A 21740-nucleotide genomic window follows, 5' to 3' on the forward strand; every position below is an offset into this window, starting at 1 on the left:
TAAAACGGAGTCAATCGCCTGATTATTATCCTGGCTGACTGCAAATTGAAAGAGTTTGATTGGCTAGGAGTGCTCATGAATGAAAGGTTCTGATAGCATGGGAAAGAGGAAGTGACGTAGTGTGAGAAATGAAAGATAGCGTGAGAGAAAAGATCTTCACAAAAGCAAATCACTTACAACTGCTTTAAATGTGCTATAACTGATAATTTTCTTTAAAACAAAAGATTTGTGTTAAGAAGTTAAAGCACTATTAGTCCGATAGTAATCATTGTACTAGTTCAGAAACAGGGGTCTCCCTGTCTCTCCAGCTCTTTAGTAAACACAAAATACATTTTCAGGTGAGATGCCAATTTCAACCAATCAGGAGAAAAAGAGCCCATTTGTCAGCGTTCCAGTTCCAATTTTGTCTGCTCATTTTTATTTTTGCTCCAATTCCACTTGTTTATCCTGTTTCCTGAATGCGATCTCTCTCCTTGTTGGATAGAATTGGTATCCTGACCTGAAATTTGTATTTTCTGTTTGTGTTTACTAAAGAACTAGAGACATTGATAGACCCCTGTTACTGAACAAACACTATATCTCTGCTGTCCGGCAGGAACCAGCTAACTACAAAATGTTAAAGTTTCAGGAAAAAAAAAAAAAATGGGGTTTGGAGGTTTTGTTCATCATTGATAAGAACAGCTAGCCTGACACTCAGCCTGAATTTTCATTTCGTTTCACTCCATTATTCAGTCTGAAAGCCCTCTCAATGCAGCGGAGTTCTGAGATGGGGGCGTGGCCAAAGTGGGACTCCACTATGAACCAACGCGATTGGTTCATACTGGATTGTCCCGATCCCGATTCGTCGTACAGATTTTCAACCGAGGAACACCCGCCTTCGAAAGCGTCACCAGACCCTGAATGCTAGGCAAAGGATTCAGGGGGTGGAGCCAGGCTAAAGAACAGCTGAATGGACCTCCAAGCTCACAATGAGGTTGGAGGTCAAAAGGGGGTGGAGCCTGGAGTCAGTCAGAGAAAGTTTGAGGATCCAATGGAGTTAGTTGGTTTTGTCAGAAGCGCTTTTTAATGCTTTTCATTGGTTCAATATTTTTATTACCAACACACAGACGTAAAGGGTGTTCAATGGCCCTGGTTTATGGAAAAAAATGCAAAAGCGTCAAAATGGAGTTAGCTGGTTCTTGCCGGACAGCAACAAATACTCTACTATAGCAGTGATTACTATCAGAAAGAATATTGAGCTTTTTAACACTTATTTTAACAAAAATATCACTTTACAGTACCTTTAAATATACACTGAGGATGTTGCTGTATCTATGAGTCAGTGAGCTCTGTGTTTCTCTACATGTTGAGCATGTCCTGTATGTTTCACTGTGTTTTGTTTGTGTGCCGTGATGCATGCGTCAGATGAGGAGCTACAGCACTTTTCTAACCCTCATGGCCTGGCTGCCCACAGCCCAGGATCCCCCTCTTCTGGACTCAGGTGAGATGGGCTGTGGAAAGGTGGATGGCTGCTGTTGTTGGGTGCTGTAAGTGATATTGTTTGTTCAAATACCTGTTAAATAGCTCTATATTCCCTTAGTAATCCTGCTGTATAGTGTTTGTTCAGTAACTGTGGTCTCTCCAGCTAGTAAACAAAATAAAAAAATAAAATCCACATCCACATCCAATCAAGAGAGAGAACTCATAGAGCATACAGGAACAACAAGTGAAACTGCAAGCGATGACACAAATAAATGAGCAGACAAAATTGGAACGGGAACAGAAGCTGATAAATTTTCTTTGTCTCTCCTGACCGGATGAAATTAGTAACCCACCCTGAAAATGTATTCTCTGTTTACTAAAGAGCTGGAGAGACCGCTGTTACTGAACAAACACTCCAAGTGATTACTATAAGAATTTGATAGAGCTTTAACCTTTTAACAAAACGTTTTTGTTTTAACCAAGAAATATCACTTACAGAACCTTTAACAACGGGGACAAAATAGATCCAGAGCTGGCAAGAAAGTCTTACCCCAAAACACCAATCAAAGGCTGTCAGAGAGATCACAGACTGCAACTTTATTTTAACCAGTCATCCTGGTGGGTTCGCAAATGCTTTGTGGGGATTTGGGGTCCAATCCCGATCCCGATTTTGGATCGTCCTAGACCACCATTTATCAATGTTTTGAATGAATATCTTCAAACACTCAATCCGGGACACTTAAATGAACTTAACATATTCATGTTCATGTACGTGCACGTTTGTGCGTGCGCACACACACAGACACACACAGACACACACACACACACACACACACACACACACACACACACACACACACACACACACACACACACACACACACACACACACACACACACATGGATATCGAAAACCAGGATAATTTAGTTAGTTTTGCAGATATTTGTCAGAACTCAGGACACCCCGAAACGGGACAATCCTAGACAAACTGGGACATCTGGGCACCTTAGGTTAAGTTCCTTGCTCAAAGTGCATTTCAACAGGGAGGGAACAGTGTTGCTTATTCAGTTTCCAGCCAAGACCTTTCCTGACAGTGCATGGGATTGAACCAGCAACCTTCCAGTCACAAGCACACTCTTATGTCCTTTAGGCCAGTTATGCAGTCCACATGTTAGAAATATTGTGATGATAATATAATCCCATACACATACTCATATTATGAGTAATACGATTACTGTAATTGCCCTGGTATGATGGTATTATTTAGACCTTACAATTATTTCCTTTATGAATCTCCAGACTGGAGAGTGAGGGTGACCAAGCACCTGAAAAACTACAGCCCTCCCGTAGTGACAGTGACAAACCCAGCCTTGTGGAGGGACAGAGCCAAAACGATGGGAGCACACACACTGAGGACCCAAACGCAGCTCAGCTTAGCGCCACGGAACGTAAGTGCTATTCTTGACACTTTATAGCTTCTTGTATATCGTTTGCTTTTTTTAAATGTTTTTTTTGTAAATTAATACCCTACTAGATCATACTACAACGTCACACAAAAATATCAAAAGTAGCAGATCTGCAAGCTCGAAACGCTGCACGAAGCGACTCGTTTTGAGCTTGTAGAGCTGCTACTTTTGATATGTTTTTGTTTGAATGCTGAAAAGTAACAGTTTTGGACATACAGTATGAGGTTTCCACCCGACAGAGACGATATGATGGTGTTGTGTGGCACAAACAGCCAATCTATAGGCTCACATCGCATGGCGACGCACGTATTTATTTTTGACTATTTGTATCCAGAATGATATGCCCAAAATAGGGACAGGTTGAAAGTGGCTAATCTTTATTTACCATTTCCTTTTTTTTATTTGTTCTTTTTGGGTGCTTCACAGCGGCGGACGGCAAAGCGTGGAATGTATCCGAGAGTAGCGCAGAGCCGCTTCTGCCTCCAACCAAAGTCCAACCAAAGGAAGGGTGCCAAATAGCGGAGGAGGAGGATGACGAGGAGAGGGGGGGCAATGACAATTACGTGAAAACACAGTGGGGGTCGGACGCCAAGGACTCCGAGAGGGACGTGTACACCTTCCCCGGAGACTCCGACCCCGAGAGCCCTCCTCCGGCCCCCTGGGCCCACTGCACCTTCATCCAGCGCCGCAGGAAGAAAAGGGCCCTGCTCAGGCCCTTCTCGGGCCTGGGCACCTGGCAGCAAACGCTGCCCGAGGCGGGGAGGCGGGTGAGGGGGCCTCCTCAGAGGTCGCTGCCTGCCGCCGAGGCGGCACAGCTGGGCGGAGATGCAGGGGGTAAGGGCCTGTCCCAATTATTACACAACCGCCCGATCGCAATCATTTGAGATACTTCTATTTGCGGAATTGTCGGAATCGTTTCCGTTCATCTGCATAGATTTTGCGTTTTTTTCGTACATTGACGCTCTACTTGATCATACTACATACAGCGTCACACAAAAGTATCAAAAGTATCAGATCCGCAAGCTCGAAACGCCGCGTGAAGCGACACGTTTTGAACTTGTCGATCTGCTACTTTTGCTATTTTTGAATTTGAATCCTGAAAAGTAACAGTTTTCATGTTGAAAATGTGTGAAAATAGCCAAACAGGCTCACAGATTGTGAGCCTGTAGATTAATCGTCAAAAAATGTTATGATTGTGACAACCTTAGGCGGGGGCTACGACTTCGAGGAGATGGACCTGAGGGCGGAGGTGGCGAGCGGGCCGGTGAAGCTGGAAGAGGAAGGCGTCCTGGGAGAGGAAGGAGGAGAGAGAGGCCAAGAAGAAGAAGAAGCACCGGGGAAAGAGATCTTCACCTGCGTGGAATGTAGCATTTACTTCAAGAAGCAGGTCCACTTGCAAGAGCACATGACCGAGCACTGCCAAAGTGGGTCGGGTGCCGGCTGTGCCGCCGGCAGGAGGGACCGTCTGGCGAAGAGCGTCCGCTTTCGGTGCGTGGAGTGCGGATGGAACCTGCCCAACGGGCTGGCGCTGGCCGATCACCACGGGAAACACCAGGAGTCCCGAGAGAAGATCCTGGAGGAGATCGGGAAGCTGAACGACACCGGGAAGGTGGCGGAGTCGCAGAGGGAGGAGAGCGTCGCGGCGGAGCCTCTAGCTCAGCAGGGCCCACCTGCTCCAGCCAAAGGACCAGACACTGACCTAGTGAGCAATCCAGTCCGATCCCCGGGCCCGGTTGCAACGCTGGACCTGGATGCAGACGCGGTTCTGGACTCCGAATCGGCCCCGACCCCTCTGCCAACCCCGGCCCGACCCCGAGCCGGCCCCACCCACCGCCGCCGCTTTGTCTGCGCCAAATGCAACTTCAGCACAAGAACTTCCCAAGCGCTGGCCAACCACACCAAGACCCACAACAGAAAACCTCCCCCAGTCCCCCCACACGCCTCCCCCGACCTGCAGACCAGGTTTCCGTCTGTGGCGTCTGCCCTCCGCCCCGGTTCTCCATCGGGCTTGGCCTCCACTTCCTTGGCCCGTGGGCATTTAAAGCAGCACCAGAACACGGCCCACCGGGGGCTGCCCTCCGTCAGTGGGGTATGGCCTGACGATATGGGTCAGCGCTCCAGATCCAGCACGGATCCTGCCTTTTCTAACTCTTTCCCGGATTCTGAGCATCTCTCGGGGTCCGGGAGCAGTCTTCCGGAGGGAAAAAGCCGGCATGGGGTCGCTGCCGCGGAGGACAGCGTTCTGGAGCACCAGAAGCCAAATGTGGCTGCGGCTCGCCCGGCCAGGGAGCTGGCCTTCAAGTGCATTGGGAACAGGAAAGCCAACAAGAGAGAGGGGGACTGGAACGAGCTGGTCCAGCTCCGTCCCAGACAGGGCAGCAACAGACTCTCTGAGGGGGGAAGCACGCTGCAGGAAGGCCAGCGGACGCCTCTGGACTCTGAGCTCAGCCTAAAACACACAGACTCACCTGCAGGACTGAGGCCACACACAAGAGCCAGATCCAACCCCGGTAAGACTTAAATTAAAGCCAAGTCTCCAGTCTTAAAATGATCCCTGGCTAATAAGCCTTATAGGCCTATGCCTTAAAGGAGTGGTTCACCCAAAAAAAATCTTATCTTCTATCAATTACACACCCCATGAAGCACTGAATTCATGGAGATTTTTATGTTTTTGTCACATTCCTAAGACAATAATTTGATGACTGGCGGAAAGACGCTAATGTACCCGGTAGGAGACTCAAAGGGTCTCCTTTGAGTCTCCTACAGGTCGGTCATAAAATGATTGGCTTAGGAAAAAAAATCCCCACAAATTCAATGCTTCATGGAGTGTGTAGAACATTTGTGAACTACTCCTTTAATACATTCTAATTGCCCTCTGTAACTAAAAATAAAAATTAAAAACACCTTAAATATTTTATTTATTTTAGAAATAGTTAATATTTTACTCAAAGCATGCTCATATTAACCTTAGGAAGTATTAAGTTGGTTTTGTTATTATTAGTTATATTAAGGTTAAGTACGATTGTTTATAGCTGGACCACACATGGACAAGTCCCCCTTGAGTAAAAGATGAACTATTTCTAAATTAAATAAAATATTTAAGGTGTTTTACATTAAAAATTGTAGTTATAGAGGACAATTATAATGTATTAAGGCATATAAGGCTTATCAGCCAGGGATCCTTTTAACAATGCAAATGCAAGATTATTTAACTGTCAAGTGATTATGATTGACACAATTGGAACTGGAACACTATAACATTTAACTTTTTGGTATCCCAAACTGAAAATATATTTTCTGATTATTACTTTATTAAATTATTAAGCTTTTTAACAAAGAACTTTTTTTTAAACAAAGATTATATCAATTACACCACCAATTACAAGGTCAAGTCTGAAGATTTTTACAAACTCTGAAAGTGTAAAAATGGACCCCTGAGTATCCATTTTTAACTCTATAAACGCCATTGACTCGAAAACGCGTCAATAACTACTTAATCCACCCACGCCATTGACGCGTTTGACGCGTTGGATTTGCGTTCATTGTTTAATCTCTGATCGCGCTATGCTGCTTAAAATTCAATGTTATTCTCGAGTTCCACTTACTTCACCCATATCTGCATCCGGTTTCATGTCCTGGGTTCCGTTTCCGGTTTTTGATTATTTTCCCCCGGTCATTTCGTCCAAAATAGGTAAACAAACGGTTTTTCACACGGTATGACGGACAAACGGACAGCTTCTCTTCTATAATCTATGGTCTGGGTGACGATCAGTCATCGCCGTCGTGTATCACAACGTAATTTTGACGATCAAAACAATCTGGGAGGACGTCACATCCGTTTTCATGGTTTTCCCTGTCTAATCGCTCAAGAAGGTAAACAGTGACACCAGGAGCTGATCAAGCTATCATGTGCTGCGCTCTAGTGGCGGATTTGAGCGGCGTCTTTAAAAAACAGTCTGATCAATTATTTTCATGAAAATTTTCAAAATATAAAAATAAAAAAAACACGAAAATTGCTGGCAATGGGGGAGTACTTTATGAAAATACTCTGGCAGTCAAAGAGTTGTTAAGTTGTAGTGTTAAATGAACACAGTGGCGTAACGGAGGGGTAGCAAGTGATGCGGTGCGAGGGGGCCACCAGCAGGGGGGCCCCGCCTGCGCTGATACAAATATTTTTACAGCAAAAAAAAAGAAAAAAGTTGATTTATATTGGTCAAATAGAACCGAATTAGACCCGAATTTGACCCGAAATTTTTCGCGCGGGTTGTGTACGCACAGGTTGTGCACGCACATGCACGTGCGCTGCACGCGCGTGCTGTACGTGAAACTCCCGCGGGGAGGCCCCACGATTCTGCGTTACGCCACTGAATGAACACTTTGCATTTGACCGTGTAGCTTCATGCATTGTAAAGCTGAATTGCGGTTTCCTGACAGTGTAACATAGATAGATGTCTTGTGTAGACAGTGGTGTAAAGTAACTAAGTACATTTACTCAAGTACTGTACTTAAGTACAATTTTGAGGTTACTTTACTGAAGTATTTTCAAATTTCTGTACTTTTACTTCTAATCCACTACATCTCAGAGTCAAATTTTATACTTTTACTCCACTACAATTATTTGAAAACTTTAGTTACTAGTTACTTTGCAGATATAAATGATGATATTATAACAAATACATTAACCACTTCAGCCCTAATTTATACCGAGGCTATTTGAAAATAGCCGATCTACAAGCTCAACGCGTCGCATCGCGACGCGTTGTGAGCTTGTAGATCTGCTATTTTCAAACATTTTAGTACTTTTGGTACTTTAAGTACATTTTGATACCAACACTTTTGTACTTTTACTGAACTTAAGTAAGTACTTAAGTAAGAAATGTGAGTACTTTTTCCACCACTGTGTGTAGACGGCTCTTCTCTAGCACAGCAGAGCGGCACATCATCTCCCGAGGAGAAGAAAGTGAAGGAGGAGGAAGACTCAGAGGACGAGTCAGAAGACGCAAAGGTTTACATTCTGCGGAGAAGTAGCCGAGTCCTGGCCGCCTCGGCCGAAAACGACAATGATGACGATGACGATGACGACATCGATGACGAGCGACTGCGCCGCTTCCTGGCGGAGGAGGGCATCCTGGACGAGGACGATTTTGACCAGGAGAGCGGTAAGGGCCTGTCAGTTATTACACAATCGCCTAGTCGCAATTATTTGACATAATCGTTGCTGTCGGGCAGAAACCTCTTATCTCCATATTCTTACTTTTCGTGTTTTCTTTTTGTAAATGAATGTTGTACTTGATCATACTACAGTGTCACACAAAAGTATCAAAAGTAGAAGACCGGCAAGCTTGAAACGTGGCGCAAAGCAATGTTACTTTTGCTGTTTAAAAAAAAATGGAATCCTGAAAAGTCACGGTTTTGGAGATATGAGGGTTCCACCCGACAGAGCCGATATCCATCCATCCATCTTCATCCGCTTATACAGAGTCGGATCGCGGAGGTAGCAGTTTCAGCAGAGAAGCCCAGACTTCCCTTTCCCGGGCAACGTTAGCCACTTCATCCCCAGGCGTTCTAATGCCAGCGTGGAGTAGGGCTTTCACCAACTAGTCGACTAGTATAACCACTACTTTTTTATCTCCTTTTTTTTTCATTGTTTTAGTGCCAGTAATGGCCCATTACTATTATTATTATCCTCCTGCCTTTGTTTTTATCAAAAGGGGGTCAAAAGTATGCCCAATAATAGCCTATTATTGGGCAATAACCCCCTTTTGAGGATCCTTGGAGACGCTGCTGTGCTGCTGTGCTGCTGTGCCAGAAGCACTTCCCTTAAAACGGCATGAAAATGAAGGCAGGAGGATAATAATAATAGCAATGGCATTAAAACAATGGCAAAAAAAAGAATATATATACATACATTTTTTTTTTCTTTTTTAAAGTCGACTAGTCGACTACCACTGGGTCAAATTAGTCGACCAGTAAAAATCTCTAGTCGTGAAAGCCCTAGCGTGGAGATATAACCCCCCCCCCCCCCCCCATCTGGTCCTTGGTCTGCCCTGGGGCCTCCTCCAGGTAGGATGTGAGCCAGGGACCTCCCTAGGGAGACGCCCCAGGAGGCATCCGAACTAATACCTTGTTTGAGATCATCGCAATTATTTTGCATAATGGTCAGAATCTGTATAAATTCATCTGTTGAAAGATAGTGAATGATATAGTGATACTGAACGCTTTAAAAAAAATTGAATTATTAAATACACTATATGCAGCCTGTTTTGGCCATAGCACATTATTTATTTTGATTATTGTCAGTAATTTCTTTGAGTTATATTTGTGTCTTACATGTCCCGTGCAATTCTTGTTTGCAAAGACAAAAAGGCAAACATGAATGTCATTTTTATTTATATATTCTGTTCAATGCCAAAAACACAATTATTCCATTTAGACCGGGAACGCAGCTGTGTGGCATTGTAAGATGTCTTTGGGCTATTCAAAAATAGCAGATATACAAGCTCATAGCGCGGCACCGAGTGCCACGCTATGAGCTTGTACATTTGTGCAAATCTTTGAATATATATATATTTTTAAAGCGAAACATTAACTAAAATCTTTGCTTCTGGTGATCTCTGGAACAACATATTTTGAGATATTTTTGTTTTTTAATATTTTTTATATTTATAATTTTTTCATACTTTTTATATTCTTTTATTTTTATATATATTTTTTTTTTCATGTAAAAAAAAAAAGGATTTAAGAAAACATTTTTAGAAACGGCCTCAGGTCTAAATGGGTTAAACCGCTTAATCGCAATTATTCAACCAATCGTCAACTAAAATGATGGTGATTGGTGACAACCCCTAGAGACCGGCTCCATGAAGAGCGTGGAGAGGAAATGCCCCTACTGCCCCGACCGCTTCCACAACGGCATCGGGCTGGCCAATCACGTGAGGGGCCACCTGAACAGAGTGGGCGTCAGCTACAACGTGCGTCACTTCATTTCCCCCGAGGAGGTCAACGCCATCGAGAAGAAGTTCTCGTATCAGAAGAAGAAGAAGAAAGGTCAGCAAATTATCAAATTATTTCGTTAATCGTGTACAGCGCGTCTCCTCGGGATATAAGACGCGTGAATAGGTTTCATTGTGCCATAATAATCACAGGATAACTGGAATGTGAGTGCGAGTGGTACATAATATCATCACTGTCGTGGCAGAAACCTTGTATCTCCATATATTTCATATTTCATATTTGACATGACAGTGTCGTGAAAAGCACTGCGAGCTTTTGCTAGTTTCACTACTTTTGAACATTTTTTGAAATGTACAGACAAAATAGAGACGCCATGCGGGTTGAAAGTGGTTAAAGGTAGGGTAAGTGCTGTACTTTTGTTAAAATAAGTGTTAAATAGCTCTATATTCTGATAGTACTCAGTGCAATAGAGTGTTCAGTAAAAGGAGTCTCCCATGTCTCTCCAGCTCTTTATTAAACAGAAAATGCATTTTCAGTGCTCTCTTCTGATTGGCCTAAATGTTGTCACCTACCTGAAAATGTACTATATTCTGTTTACTAAAGAGCTGGAGAGACCCCTGTGACCGAACAAACGCTCTGTGGCAATGATTACTATCAGAATATAGTACTTTAACCTTTTTAAATTAACAAAAAAGGTTAACAAAAAATATCACTTACCATACCTTTAAGTGTGTCTGTGAGTTTTATAAATATTGAATCAATGAAAAGTATTAACGAGAACTTGTGACTAAATGATAACTACATAGGATCGATTGGAACACATCTTTTTTCAGATTTCCGCCCGATAGCGTCAATATGAAGGAAAAAAAAGTGTTTGTCTGTTTGTTTGTTTCCCTTAGTAGAAATGGGAGGTACCCCCATTAACTACATAATAACTGTAAAGCTGTACGAGTAATTTTTTAAAATGTCATCCCTCTCCTCAGTCGCCAACTTCGACCCGGACACGTTCAGCGTGATGCGCTGCGAGTTCTGCAGCGCCGGCTTTGACACGCGGGCCGGCCTCTCCAGCCACGCCAGGGCCCACCTCCGCGACTTTGGCATCACCAACTGGGAGGTGACCATCTCGCCCATCCACATCCTGAGGGAGTTGTTCTCCAGCCGGCCCGACCTGGTAATCCCCACGTCCCCCCCACGGAGCCCCGGCTCCCACCGGCCCCTCCGGGGGGAGGGCGAGGAGGAGGAGGAGGAGGAGGAGGGGGAAGAGGAGGAGGAGGAGGAGGAGGAGGAGGAGGAGACGGGAACAGAGCAGGACAAGAAGGAGAGCGCGGATGGGAAGCGAGGAGGAGAGCGGAGCAGGCGGGCACGGAGCGCCGCGGTCTCTGCATCCGCTCGACCGTGGAGGAGTGAAAACCACGCTGAAGGGCCTCGAGGTGAGCGCCTGTTCTTCTTCTTCTTCTTTTTCCTTTTGGGTCGTTCCCTTCGGGGGGTCGCCACAGCGAATCGTCCGCCTCCCTCCATCTCACCCTGTCCTCATGCCTCCTCTTCTCTCACACCAACTAACTTCATGTCCTCTTTCACTACATCCATAAATCTCCTCTTTGGTCTTCCTCTAGGCCTGTGGTTTTCAACCTTTTTCATGCCAAATGACCCGTAAATTGACATACATTTGGCCGCGGACCCCCATCTGAAAATGTTTTGTGCCAGGGACCCCCCGAAGCAAAGATTTGAATTAAAAATGTTCGCTTTAAAAATATATATATATTCAAAGATATGCACACATTTTCAAGATTAAAAAAAAAAATAGCAGATCTACAAGCTCATAGCTATCTATGAGCTTGTAGATCTGCTATTTTTGAATAGCCAAAGCTAAGCGGTTAAAACGATTGTGACGCTATGTTAACTGATTTAGCTGGGGACCCCATGGTGGTCCCCGGACCACTGGTTGAGAACCACTGCTCTAGGCCTCCAGCTTGGCAGTTCCAACCTCAGCATCCTCTCTGGCTTTATCGCCAAAACATCCAACATGCGCTGTCCCTCTGATGTACTCGTTCCTGATCCTTAATGGTTATTAAAGCTGCTATCCGGAACTTATTTGAATGACCAATCTGTATGGTAGAGCTGGTTGGTTGATGTCAAGGACCCCCAAAAATGATATGTATTAGGCTGCGGACCCCCATCTGAAGAGATGTAGTTCCAGGGACCCCCAGAAGAGAAGATTTGTTCAATTTCTAAATGATTGAACATTTCTCACATTGTTCTTGTAGATCGGCTATTTTGGAATAGCCAAAGTATAAAATAGGGTTAAAGTGGTTAAACTGATTTTGATGCTATATTATCATATTTTTCTGGGGATCCCCTGGAACCCCAGGGTCCCCGGACCCCACTTTGAGAACCACAATATAACTAGCACATCTGCAGTGGCTGGAGGTGGTCCCCTAGGGCCTAAACTCTTCCATTGAGAAATGTAGACCCTGGTGTCGGGTAGGACACCTACTGGTTGACAGGTAGTACCGCCTGAAGCTCATACAGTAAGTGCAATGCAATTTCCGGGTTAGGACATAAAAATTATAAATGTTTCAGATTGTTGCTGTAACATATCAGCGCGCAGTATTGTATTGTTCCACGTTTATGGAACGCGTCTGGAAAGGTTGTCGCTTTACGCGTTGTGGGAAATAGGAATGGCTGGTTATTTCACCAGCTATACAGTATAGGAGTGTTGTGACTATGTGCGGTTAACTTGTCATGTGGCTCAGAGAGCGATTGTGTGACTACTACTAGCATAGTAGTGGCATGCTTCATAGGGGAGATTTGGGTTTGGCTATTATTTGTCATTTCTGCAGGTGCGTGCGGATGGATTTAGATTAGGTGCATTCTACATTAAAACACTGGCATACTGTCCTGTATAAATATTACTGTGCTGTGCTGTGCTGTGCTGTGCTGTGCTGTGCTGTGCTGTGCTGTGTGTACGTGCGTGCGGCGCGTGTGTGTGGTGTATCAGCGTGTGGTCCTTTGTAGAATAAGCTATGCGATATCCCCTCCGCCACGGCCACACCCCCTCGATGCCCAGGGGGTCCACGGCTAAATGATTGATAGGAACCAAATGGACCCTTACAAGGAGAGTGTGCAAGTGTAACCAAATGGACCCTTTACAGGTCTGGGGGTCAGTAAATCTGAGAGTGTGCAAATGTAGCCTAACCTTAATGGACACTTAATACGGGTCCATTTGGTTACATGATTTGCACACTCTCAAGAGTGTTATAGATGCGATTTTTACAGTGGCAGGCAGTGGCTTCGGAGTGTGGTGGTGGTGGCTAGTGGTGGAAAGTAAATAAGTATGTGTACTCAAGTACTGTACTTTTTTTTTTACAATTTTGAGGTATTTCTTACTTTACTTGAGTATTTCCAATTTTCAATACTTTTACTTCTACTCGACTATACATCTCAGAGGCAAATAATGTACTTTTTACTCCACTACAATAATAGTTACTTAGTAGATTTTGATTATTATTACAAAACATGCATTACCCACTTCAGCCCTATATACATTTCGGCCATTTAAAAATAGCAGATCTACAAGCTCACAATGCATCACGATGCGATGCATTGTGAGCTTGTAGATCTGCTATTTTCAAAATATTTGTATACATTTGAAAACCTGTGAAATGGGACATTCTGCATAATGAGTACTTTCTACTTTTGGTACTTTAAGTACACTCTTGATACCAATACTTTTGTACTTTTACTCAAGTCAATTTTGAATTATGGACTTTTACTTGTAACGAGAGTAATTCTGAATTGCAGTAGTGATACTTTTACTTAAGTAAAAAAAAAAACACCACTGGAGTGTGGTGGTGGTCCTTTTTAGAATCTGTGTGTGTGTGTGTGTGTGTGTGTGTGTGTGTGTGTGTGTGCGTGTGCGTGTGCGTGTGCGTGTGCGTGTGTGTGTGTGTGTGTGTGTGAGACAGAGAACCCCCGCCCTCCTGTCTGATGTGCCCACATGGGTTAATGTGGCACACAGGAGTGCATGTCTCCTCTCTCTCTCTCTCTCTCCCACTAAACCTCCGCCTCCCACTCGATTGGTCACGCCTTATAGCTTTAGCGGTGCATATGGGGGCAAAATGGCTGCTTTGCTTCCACCTCCTCCCCGCAGACCCAAACAATAGCATTGGAAAAACTGTCTGGCTTCTGTAGCAGCAGCCTGGGGAGCCCGATGCACTGCGGTTGCTGACCGGTGAGTGCATGGTGCCCCCCCTCGCCTCGGATCACTCACACATACACACACATTGTTGCACACTGTCTGGTGCGCGTCTCCTGCCGTCTGTCACATCATTGTAGCCCAGACACAACAGCCATCAGAAACTATTATGACACCATTTCAAAAGGAAGAAAGGTTGTGATCGCGCCCCAAGATCATGCATGTTTAAAAAGCGTCATTATTATATAGCCGGGTCGTTGTCATTGTGTGTGTGTGTGTGTCGCCAGTTTTTGCACATTTCGTAGCTCTGGTCCATAGCGTTAGGAGTTCTCCTTAACGCTGTGTTACTTTTCAACCGTTGCCCCCGGTATGTCCGCACACAAAATACACTTTCGCTACTCGCCTAAACAAAGAAGGGTTTAATATGTTGAAAGCCTATTCTCCTTAGTGGGAACACTCTGAACCCCCCCACCTCACGTCTAAAATACACTTTTTGACCAGAAAAGAAAATATTTCACCGGATGGAAACATGTTTTAGTTGCTCCACTGCGCCCCCTACATATCTTTGCAATAGAAAAATCCCATTGACCAAATGTGTAGGGGGCGCAGTGGAGCAGCTAATTTGTTTTCCCATCCGGTGAAATATTTTCTTTTCTGGCCAAAAAGTGTATTTTAGACGTGAGGTGGGGGGCTCAGAGTGTTCCCACTAAGGAAAGTAGGCTTTCAGCACCTTAAACCCGTATTTGTTTTGGTGAGTAGCGAAAGTCTATTTTTTATTTTTTACTAGAGACGAGAGGCTGTACTACCGGCGTTATGTGGGCAATGACAGAAAAGTAACATAGCGTTAAGGATAACTTCTAACGCTATGGACCAGAGCTACACATTTCGCATGCGCGACAGGAAAAAAATGTGATGATGTTTGGAAATATTTGTTTTGGGTTTGTCCAAATATTCTATATTCTGTGATTGTGCACGGTGCGCGTCTGGAATGACGTCCTACTCTTTCTCAACGCTGCAGAATCTCTAAAATTACCTACTGTTCCCCCCAATCCTCGCCATTTTACTTTCCTTTGATTGTTGATAGAGGACGCGCTGTGCTTTCAAGTGCATGTAGATTTGTGCGTGTTGTTATAATGATGAATTGATCACATCATCCAGATCAGCCCGTGCCGCCGTGTCTCCAGCGAAAGTGATCCATAAAGCGATCATCATTAGAACTTTAATCCGGATTCTGGAGGAAAAAAAAGTGGGCTTAAAAAAAAATCCAAGTGTCACTTTTTTACTTGCGAAGTGTTCGGACCATTCTAGCTGCTCAAATCTTTATACACGGGCTTTAGATCTCTGCACAATGGATGCCAACTCAACATAGCATTTGAACAACTTAGTTTTGTTTCGTAAATAAATATTGAAGATCGTAGCCTATAGTATACCTATGTAATAAGTGATGTTTTACTTAATAATAGCGCCGCGCTGCGCCCCAGTGTGTCAGACCCGGTGCTGCTCTTTATACAGTCAGGAGATGAAGTGACAAGCGCAGAGACGCCCTCCCACCAGACAAAAAGCATTGTCTGTCTGCACGTCTCTTTTGATTTACCGATTTGTCGCAGAAAATGGCACTTTTGTCCCAGGAATGCAGCGTCGCTCGCGCCCCAAGACTGCCGTGTTTGCCAGAGCCATGTTTTGCTTTATATACACAGGATGGTGGTGTCTTTAGGGCTGCTTGAATTTATTACATGGTCATTTCTCTATATAGGCTGCTCGAACGTTGTGAATATAGCTCTTGTTATTATTATTATTATTATTATGACTAGGCTACTACCCATCAGCTCACCATGCACTGTTTGGCTGTTAGATTGACATTCATCCCACATATTCATTATGTATAGCCTACTTATAGGTCACTAGAAAATATGAATAATAAATTCAAAAGGGATTTGTTTGCAGTCTGCAGTTTAAACGAATATACCTTCATTCTTACCAGTGCAGGCAGGTGATTAGCTAATGTAAGTAGAATTAGTACTACAACAGAAGTTTATAAGTGGCTTCTTTGGCATTTTACACTTTTCTTTTGGGGGGGGGGGGGGGTTGTGTGTGAACCAGAAGCCCAGGAGGAGGGTGTAGAAGAGGAGGAGGTGGTGGAGGAGAGGATTCCATCTGTGGACGGTCTGAGCTCCAGTGCAGGGACAAAGGGTCCGTTCAGCCAGGACCCGGACCACCCCTCTCCCAGGGACGAGGATGATGCAGAAACCAAGGGTGAGTGAGGGCAGTTCAGGAGTGCAACAGTTAATCCAACTGATAGGTTTGTTTTTTTAATCATTTTAATACAATAATCCATTAATAATCGAGCCCTATTTTGTCATCATCTAGGCTAAAAGTGAAAAGAAAGTAGAAAAAATAAATACTGAAAATAGCAGATCTACAAGCTCCCAATGCATAGCATCGCTTGTAGGTCCGTTATTTTCCCTTTTTTGCATGACACCCTTGTGTGACAAAGTATAAGTTAATGCTTAAGTGGTTAATTGAGTAATTGATATGTGTGTGTGTGTGTAACGCACTTCTTGATTGTTCGATTAATCGAAAAAGTAATCAATATCAATATATCAAGAAAATAATTGATCGATGCAGCCCAAGGTGAGTGCACTTCAGCCTTTTGGGATGGAGGTGGGACTGACGGTGGATTGCCTTCTGCCACGGTCCAGCACTGATCTGTCGCGTTGAGTAAAGCAGTGGCACAACTGACCTCGGATCAGCGTTGCCGGACGGCGAACGCCAGAGGGGTCCCCTCGGGACGTTCTCAGGGGCAGACGGACGTATTGAGGCGCTAATAGGGAAGACCTCGGGAGCCGTGTGCTCGTGTTACCGCAAGCTGGGTGACGGTGTGTGTAGACACTAGAGGTGAGCGAGGTGGCCCACTGCAAAATGCTGCCATTGTTTGGTTTCAGGGTAGACAGATGCACCGAGGTTGCGCTGAGGGAACTCCAGGCACCTGTTCCTGTTTGTTATGCAAACCGGTTGCTTTCTTTGCAACAAGCTAACATAGCTGGCGATAAGTGAACCGTCCATAGAAAAACAAAAGGGTTCACTTGAAAGATTTGTGAAATGTGAATGTAACGTTAAGCCTGAGTCATTCAATTCATCTCAATTACATTTTATTATAGCGCAAAATCACAACAAGTTGTCTCAAGGAACTTTACATACAGTAAAGAGCAGGGACCCGACATTGTCCGGTGCCACGCCATTATTCCGACATCCGGTTTGACTAACTGGCCCCATTATAACTGACCCTAACCGCACACTAACCTAACGTTTGTCGGACTATTGGGATGTCAGAATAAAGGGAGGTCGGAATTATGAGCGGGCCCCCATTATCCCACCCTGAGCAAGCTATTTTTGCGACGGTGACAACGGAAAACTCTTGAAGAAAAGCTAGGCAGACCCAGGCTCCAGGGTGGACATGGACAATCTGCCATGACCATGTCATCAGGGAAAGAGGATTGTACTTGGCACTGAAAATCTTGTAGATTGGCTATTTTCAGTGCGCGACACTGGCGTGCAACTAAAACACGTCCTTACTGTACACACCGGGATCGTGGCAAATAAATCATCCGAAAATGCGTCGGCGAATATCAAAATATTAATTTGGCCATGCCTCATTCATACAGGTTGATGATTTTATTCGCGGTGAAAAACCAACCTTGTTTCTGAAAGAAATTACGCTGCTTTATTCCCGCCTAACTGTTATATTGTGTGGATGTGCTCATGACACAAACGGCAGTTTAAGTTAATATGTATAAATGACCTTTAAGCTCCACCATTGCCTTGCTTCTCTCTCTTCACGCGGCTGCTCTGTGTTTCCCTCCGTCAACACTAGTCCCTGACCTGTTGAAGTGCGCGGTGTGCGGCGCCAAATTCGAGACCAGGAGGGGCCTGTCCAGCCACGCCCGCTCCCACCTGCGCCAGCTTGGCATCAGCGTGTCGGAGAGCAGCGGGGCGCCCATCGACCTCCTCTACCAGATCGCCAAGGAGCGCGGCATGGACGGCCACTTCACCCCGCCGCTCGCACCACCCCGGCCTCCGTCTGCCAAGAAGTAGGCCTGGCACAATTATTACATAATCGCTCGATCACTATTATTTTGAGATAATCACCATAATTTTTTGCGTGATCGTTAGAATCATTTCAGCTGTAAGAAATAATCTGTTGGATTAATTCACGCAGTTTGCAAAAACAGCGGAAATAACAGATCTACAACCTCACAAGGCGTCACAATGCAACGCTTTGTGAGCTTGTAGATCAGCTATTTCCAAGTATTTTAAAAATGTTGAATGTATGATATTATCAAATATGGTTTATTTTGGCCATAGTGCATTATTCATTTAAATTATTGGTACTGGTCATATCTAGGCCTGTCACAATTATTACATAATCGTCTAATCGCGATCATTTGACATACCGTAATCGTTTCCATGTTGAAAAATGTTCAACCATTTTCAAATATATAAGAAATAGCTGATCTACAAGCTTACAACGCGTCTGCTATTTTTTACATGTATACAATTTTTAAATGTCAATAATTTATATATTTATAATATTTGTATTTTTTTTAAAGCGTTCAATGCCAAAAAACACAATTAATCGCCGGCTAAACATTTCCCGACAGCCCTACCGCCATGCACAAGAACGAGGAGGCCGAACCGCGGGACGCGGACTTCGACGAGAAGCCCATCCCTCTGTCCGTCCTGGCCAAGGCTGTGAAGAGCGCGTCTTCCTCTTCCTCCACCCCCACGCCTTGCCCGTCCCCCGGCGGCGTGTCCCCCCGGCCCCCCTCGGCCCCGCTGCGCCCCGGCTCCCCGTCCCCCGTGGTGAGGAAAGCCCCCATATCCTCTCTGCTGCCCGCGCGCTCCTCCTCGGACCATAAGGCCGGCGGCATTAAGAGCTTAACCTCCATCGCCAGCACCAAGCCGTTCTGGGCGCCGCAGGAGTCCGACGCTCCTCTCAACCTCAGTAAGTGGAACTTCTCCTCCCGAGCTCAAGTTGAAACTCTTGCTTTAATACAGGGCTATTCTTGAATACTTTGGCTATTCAAAAATAGCAGATATACCAGCTCATTTATTTTTTGAAAAATCGTGGAAATCGTGGAGATTGTGCAAATCTTTGAATATTTTTTTCCCCGAGAAGCAGGGTTTATAAAAAAAGTAATAATAATTAAATTTCTTTATATATCAAAAAATCAACATTGTAATTCTAATATATTTTTTATGATCGACTAGTTAGTTAGTATCGATTAGTCTGATAACCCTGTATTAAGAGCTGTTCACACCAAGCACTATAGCTATCACCATAACTATAAATATATGAATTAGTTCCAACTCAAGTGGATGGCATATCCATTATACCATAACTATAACAAAGACAATGGTGAACGATATACAGTAGTTATAGTTATAGTTTTAGTGCTCGTGAGAATGGCCCTTCATACTTTGTTGGACAATGGTGGCATACAGAAATAGCGCAAATAGCCGATCCACAAACTCAAGTTGTGAGCTTGTAGATCTCCTATTTTCACTATATATATATATATATATATATATATATATATATATATATATATATATATATATATATATATATATATATATATATAAAAAATTCGGTCACTTTGTGGTTTATGATTCTATTACTAAATTATGAGTCTATAAATCAGTGGTTCTCAAACCTTTTAATTTCAAGGTGTGCATGACTAGGTTACGTACCCCCATAACTCTCAGAGAACAGACCTGTATTGGTCAATTTGGTTCCTAAGTATCAACAGTTTAGTCGGGGACCCCCTAGAACTCCCACTTCATAACTAATTTATGATACATCTAGTTTAGGATTCAAGGTATAGGTACAAGCAGTGAAATGTTGGTGTGGCATGTTCCACAAGACTGTGCAACAACAGCTGTAAATTACAACATACACAAGATAAATACTGGATTTTAAAGAAAAGAACAAGAAAAAATAGGATAAGATAAAAAGATAGAAATAAGGTTAAATAGTACAGGCAAGACCCAGACCCTAGTCTGAACCTTCTGTAAAAGGAACTATTTTGCTAACTAAAACTAGATGATGATAGTTTATGATTCTAGAACTAGTTTATGATTAAATTATTACTGTAGTTTATGATTCTATAAATAGTTCATGATTCTATAACTTATTTTTGAACGATATTGTGGGGGCATTATCAAGCCTTTATTTGATAGTTACAGTGGAGAGAGACAGCAATTGGCAGGAGAGAGAGATGGGGAAGGACATTCAGCAAAGGGTCTCGGGTCGGATTCGAACCCCGGGTCAGCTTGTGCAAGGACTGAGCCATAACCCGTTCAATCCGGGAACGCATCTCTGTCATTTTAGATTTCCTAGCCCTTTTCAAAAATAGCAGATATGCAAGCTTATAGTGTGGCACTAAGTGCCACGCTATGAGCTTGTAGATCTGCAAAAGAACATTTTATCGTGGAAGATTTGTGCAAATCTTTGAACATAATATATTTTAAAGCGAACATTTGTAAAATGTTTTGTTCCAGGGACCACCCCCCACCCCAGAAACAAAGGCTTGAGTTAAAAATGTTCTTTTAACTAAAATATATATTTATTCAAAGATTTGCACAAATTTTCAAGATTTTTCAAAAATAGCAGATCTACAAGCGCATGGGCTTGTATATCTGCTATTTTTGAATAGCCAAAGAAATCTAAAAATGACACAGATGCGTTCCCAGTCTTAAAGTGTTTACTTTTACAATTACTACTTTAGGATTCTATACCTACAGGATTCTATAACTACTTTAGGATTCTATAACTCAGCAATTTCCAACCAGGTTGGAAATGGTCAGACGGGTGGGCTGCGAAGGCTTTTGTAGATTTGGACGCTGATCCAGAAAAGGTTAGGGGACCACTGCTGTTAAGTAGTTAAGGGTTCTATTGCGTTAACTAGATTTGTTTCTTCCCCACAGCGTTGGAGGTGGACCCCAACAAGGACATCATCTGTCAGCTGTGCGGCGCCTGGTTTGAGACGCGCAAGGGCCTGTCCAGCCACGCGAGGGCCCACCTGCGCCACTTCGGGGTGGAGTACTCCGAATCCAAGGGCTCCCCCATAGACCTCCTCAACCAGCTCATCCACACGGACGACTTCAAGCACAACGTCAACACGCTGCAGGCCGACGGTCCCGCCGCCGAGACACAGGGCCTCGCCACCGCGCTGGCCTCCCCGAAGCGGCCGTCATCCCTCTTATCGTCCGCCTCCTCGCCTCTCCTCTATAGGATCGCCACGGCAAGGGGCGGCTCGGCATCCAAAGCCACCTCTTCGTCCGCCTCGTCTTTGCTCGGCCACCCGCCCACCAAGCGGCCCAAGTCCTCCGCCATGCAGGTCTTCCGCCTGAGCAGTGGCGAGCTCATGGCACTTCCACACAGTGAGTGATGCGCCAGACGACGCTGAACGTGCCCGTTTTGCATGATCTGAAATCATCAACCATATGAACCCTTGCGTCCCTACTCTGGGCATGTCATAATGCGCGAAAATGGCCGATCTACACGCTCACAGCGCCGAGAGGTTCGTTAGCTTTGTGAGCTTAAAGATCGGCTATTTTCAGAGAAGTGATTTGTGTAGAAGGAAAAAAAATGGGGAATCAA

At 44.3% G+C, this 21740-nt stretch overlaps 1 protein-coding gene across 1 annotated transcript in view; it reads left to right on the forward strand.

Annotated features, from left to right (window-relative positions):
• LOC308099625 (protein Wiz-like) overlaps positions 1–21740 on the forward strand; it is a 44983-nt gene that overhangs the window by 4555 nt on the left and 18688 nt on the right. Inside the window, exons 4-15 of the mRNA XM_080448363.1 lie at positions 1405–1480; positions 2762–2910; positions 3355–3762; positions 4137–5438; positions 7836–8087; positions 9778–9975; positions 10866–11111; positions 11160–11312; positions 16178–16330; positions 17949–18165; positions 18736–19079; positions 21065–21520. Coding sequence (XP_080304489.1) covers positions 1405–1480; positions 2762–2910; positions 3355–3762; positions 4137–5438; positions 7836–8087; positions 9778–9975; positions 10866–11111; positions 11160–11312; positions 16178–16330; positions 17949–18165; positions 18736–19079; positions 21065–21520 — 3954 coding nt within the window. The remainder of the gene's footprint in view (positions 1–1404; positions 1481–2761; positions 2911–3354; positions 3763–4136; positions 5439–7835; positions 8088–9777; positions 9976–10865; positions 11112–11159; positions 11313–16177; positions 16331–17948; positions 18166–18735; positions 19080–21064; positions 21521–21740) is intronic.

Source organism: Gymnoscopelus braueri (genome assembly GCF_963280865.1).
Source record: "Gymnoscopelus braueri genome assembly, chromosome: 13".
In the NCBI taxonomy this organism is placed as follows: Eukaryota; Metazoa; Chordata; class Actinopteri; order Myctophiformes; family Myctophidae; genus Gymnoscopelus; species Gymnoscopelus braueri.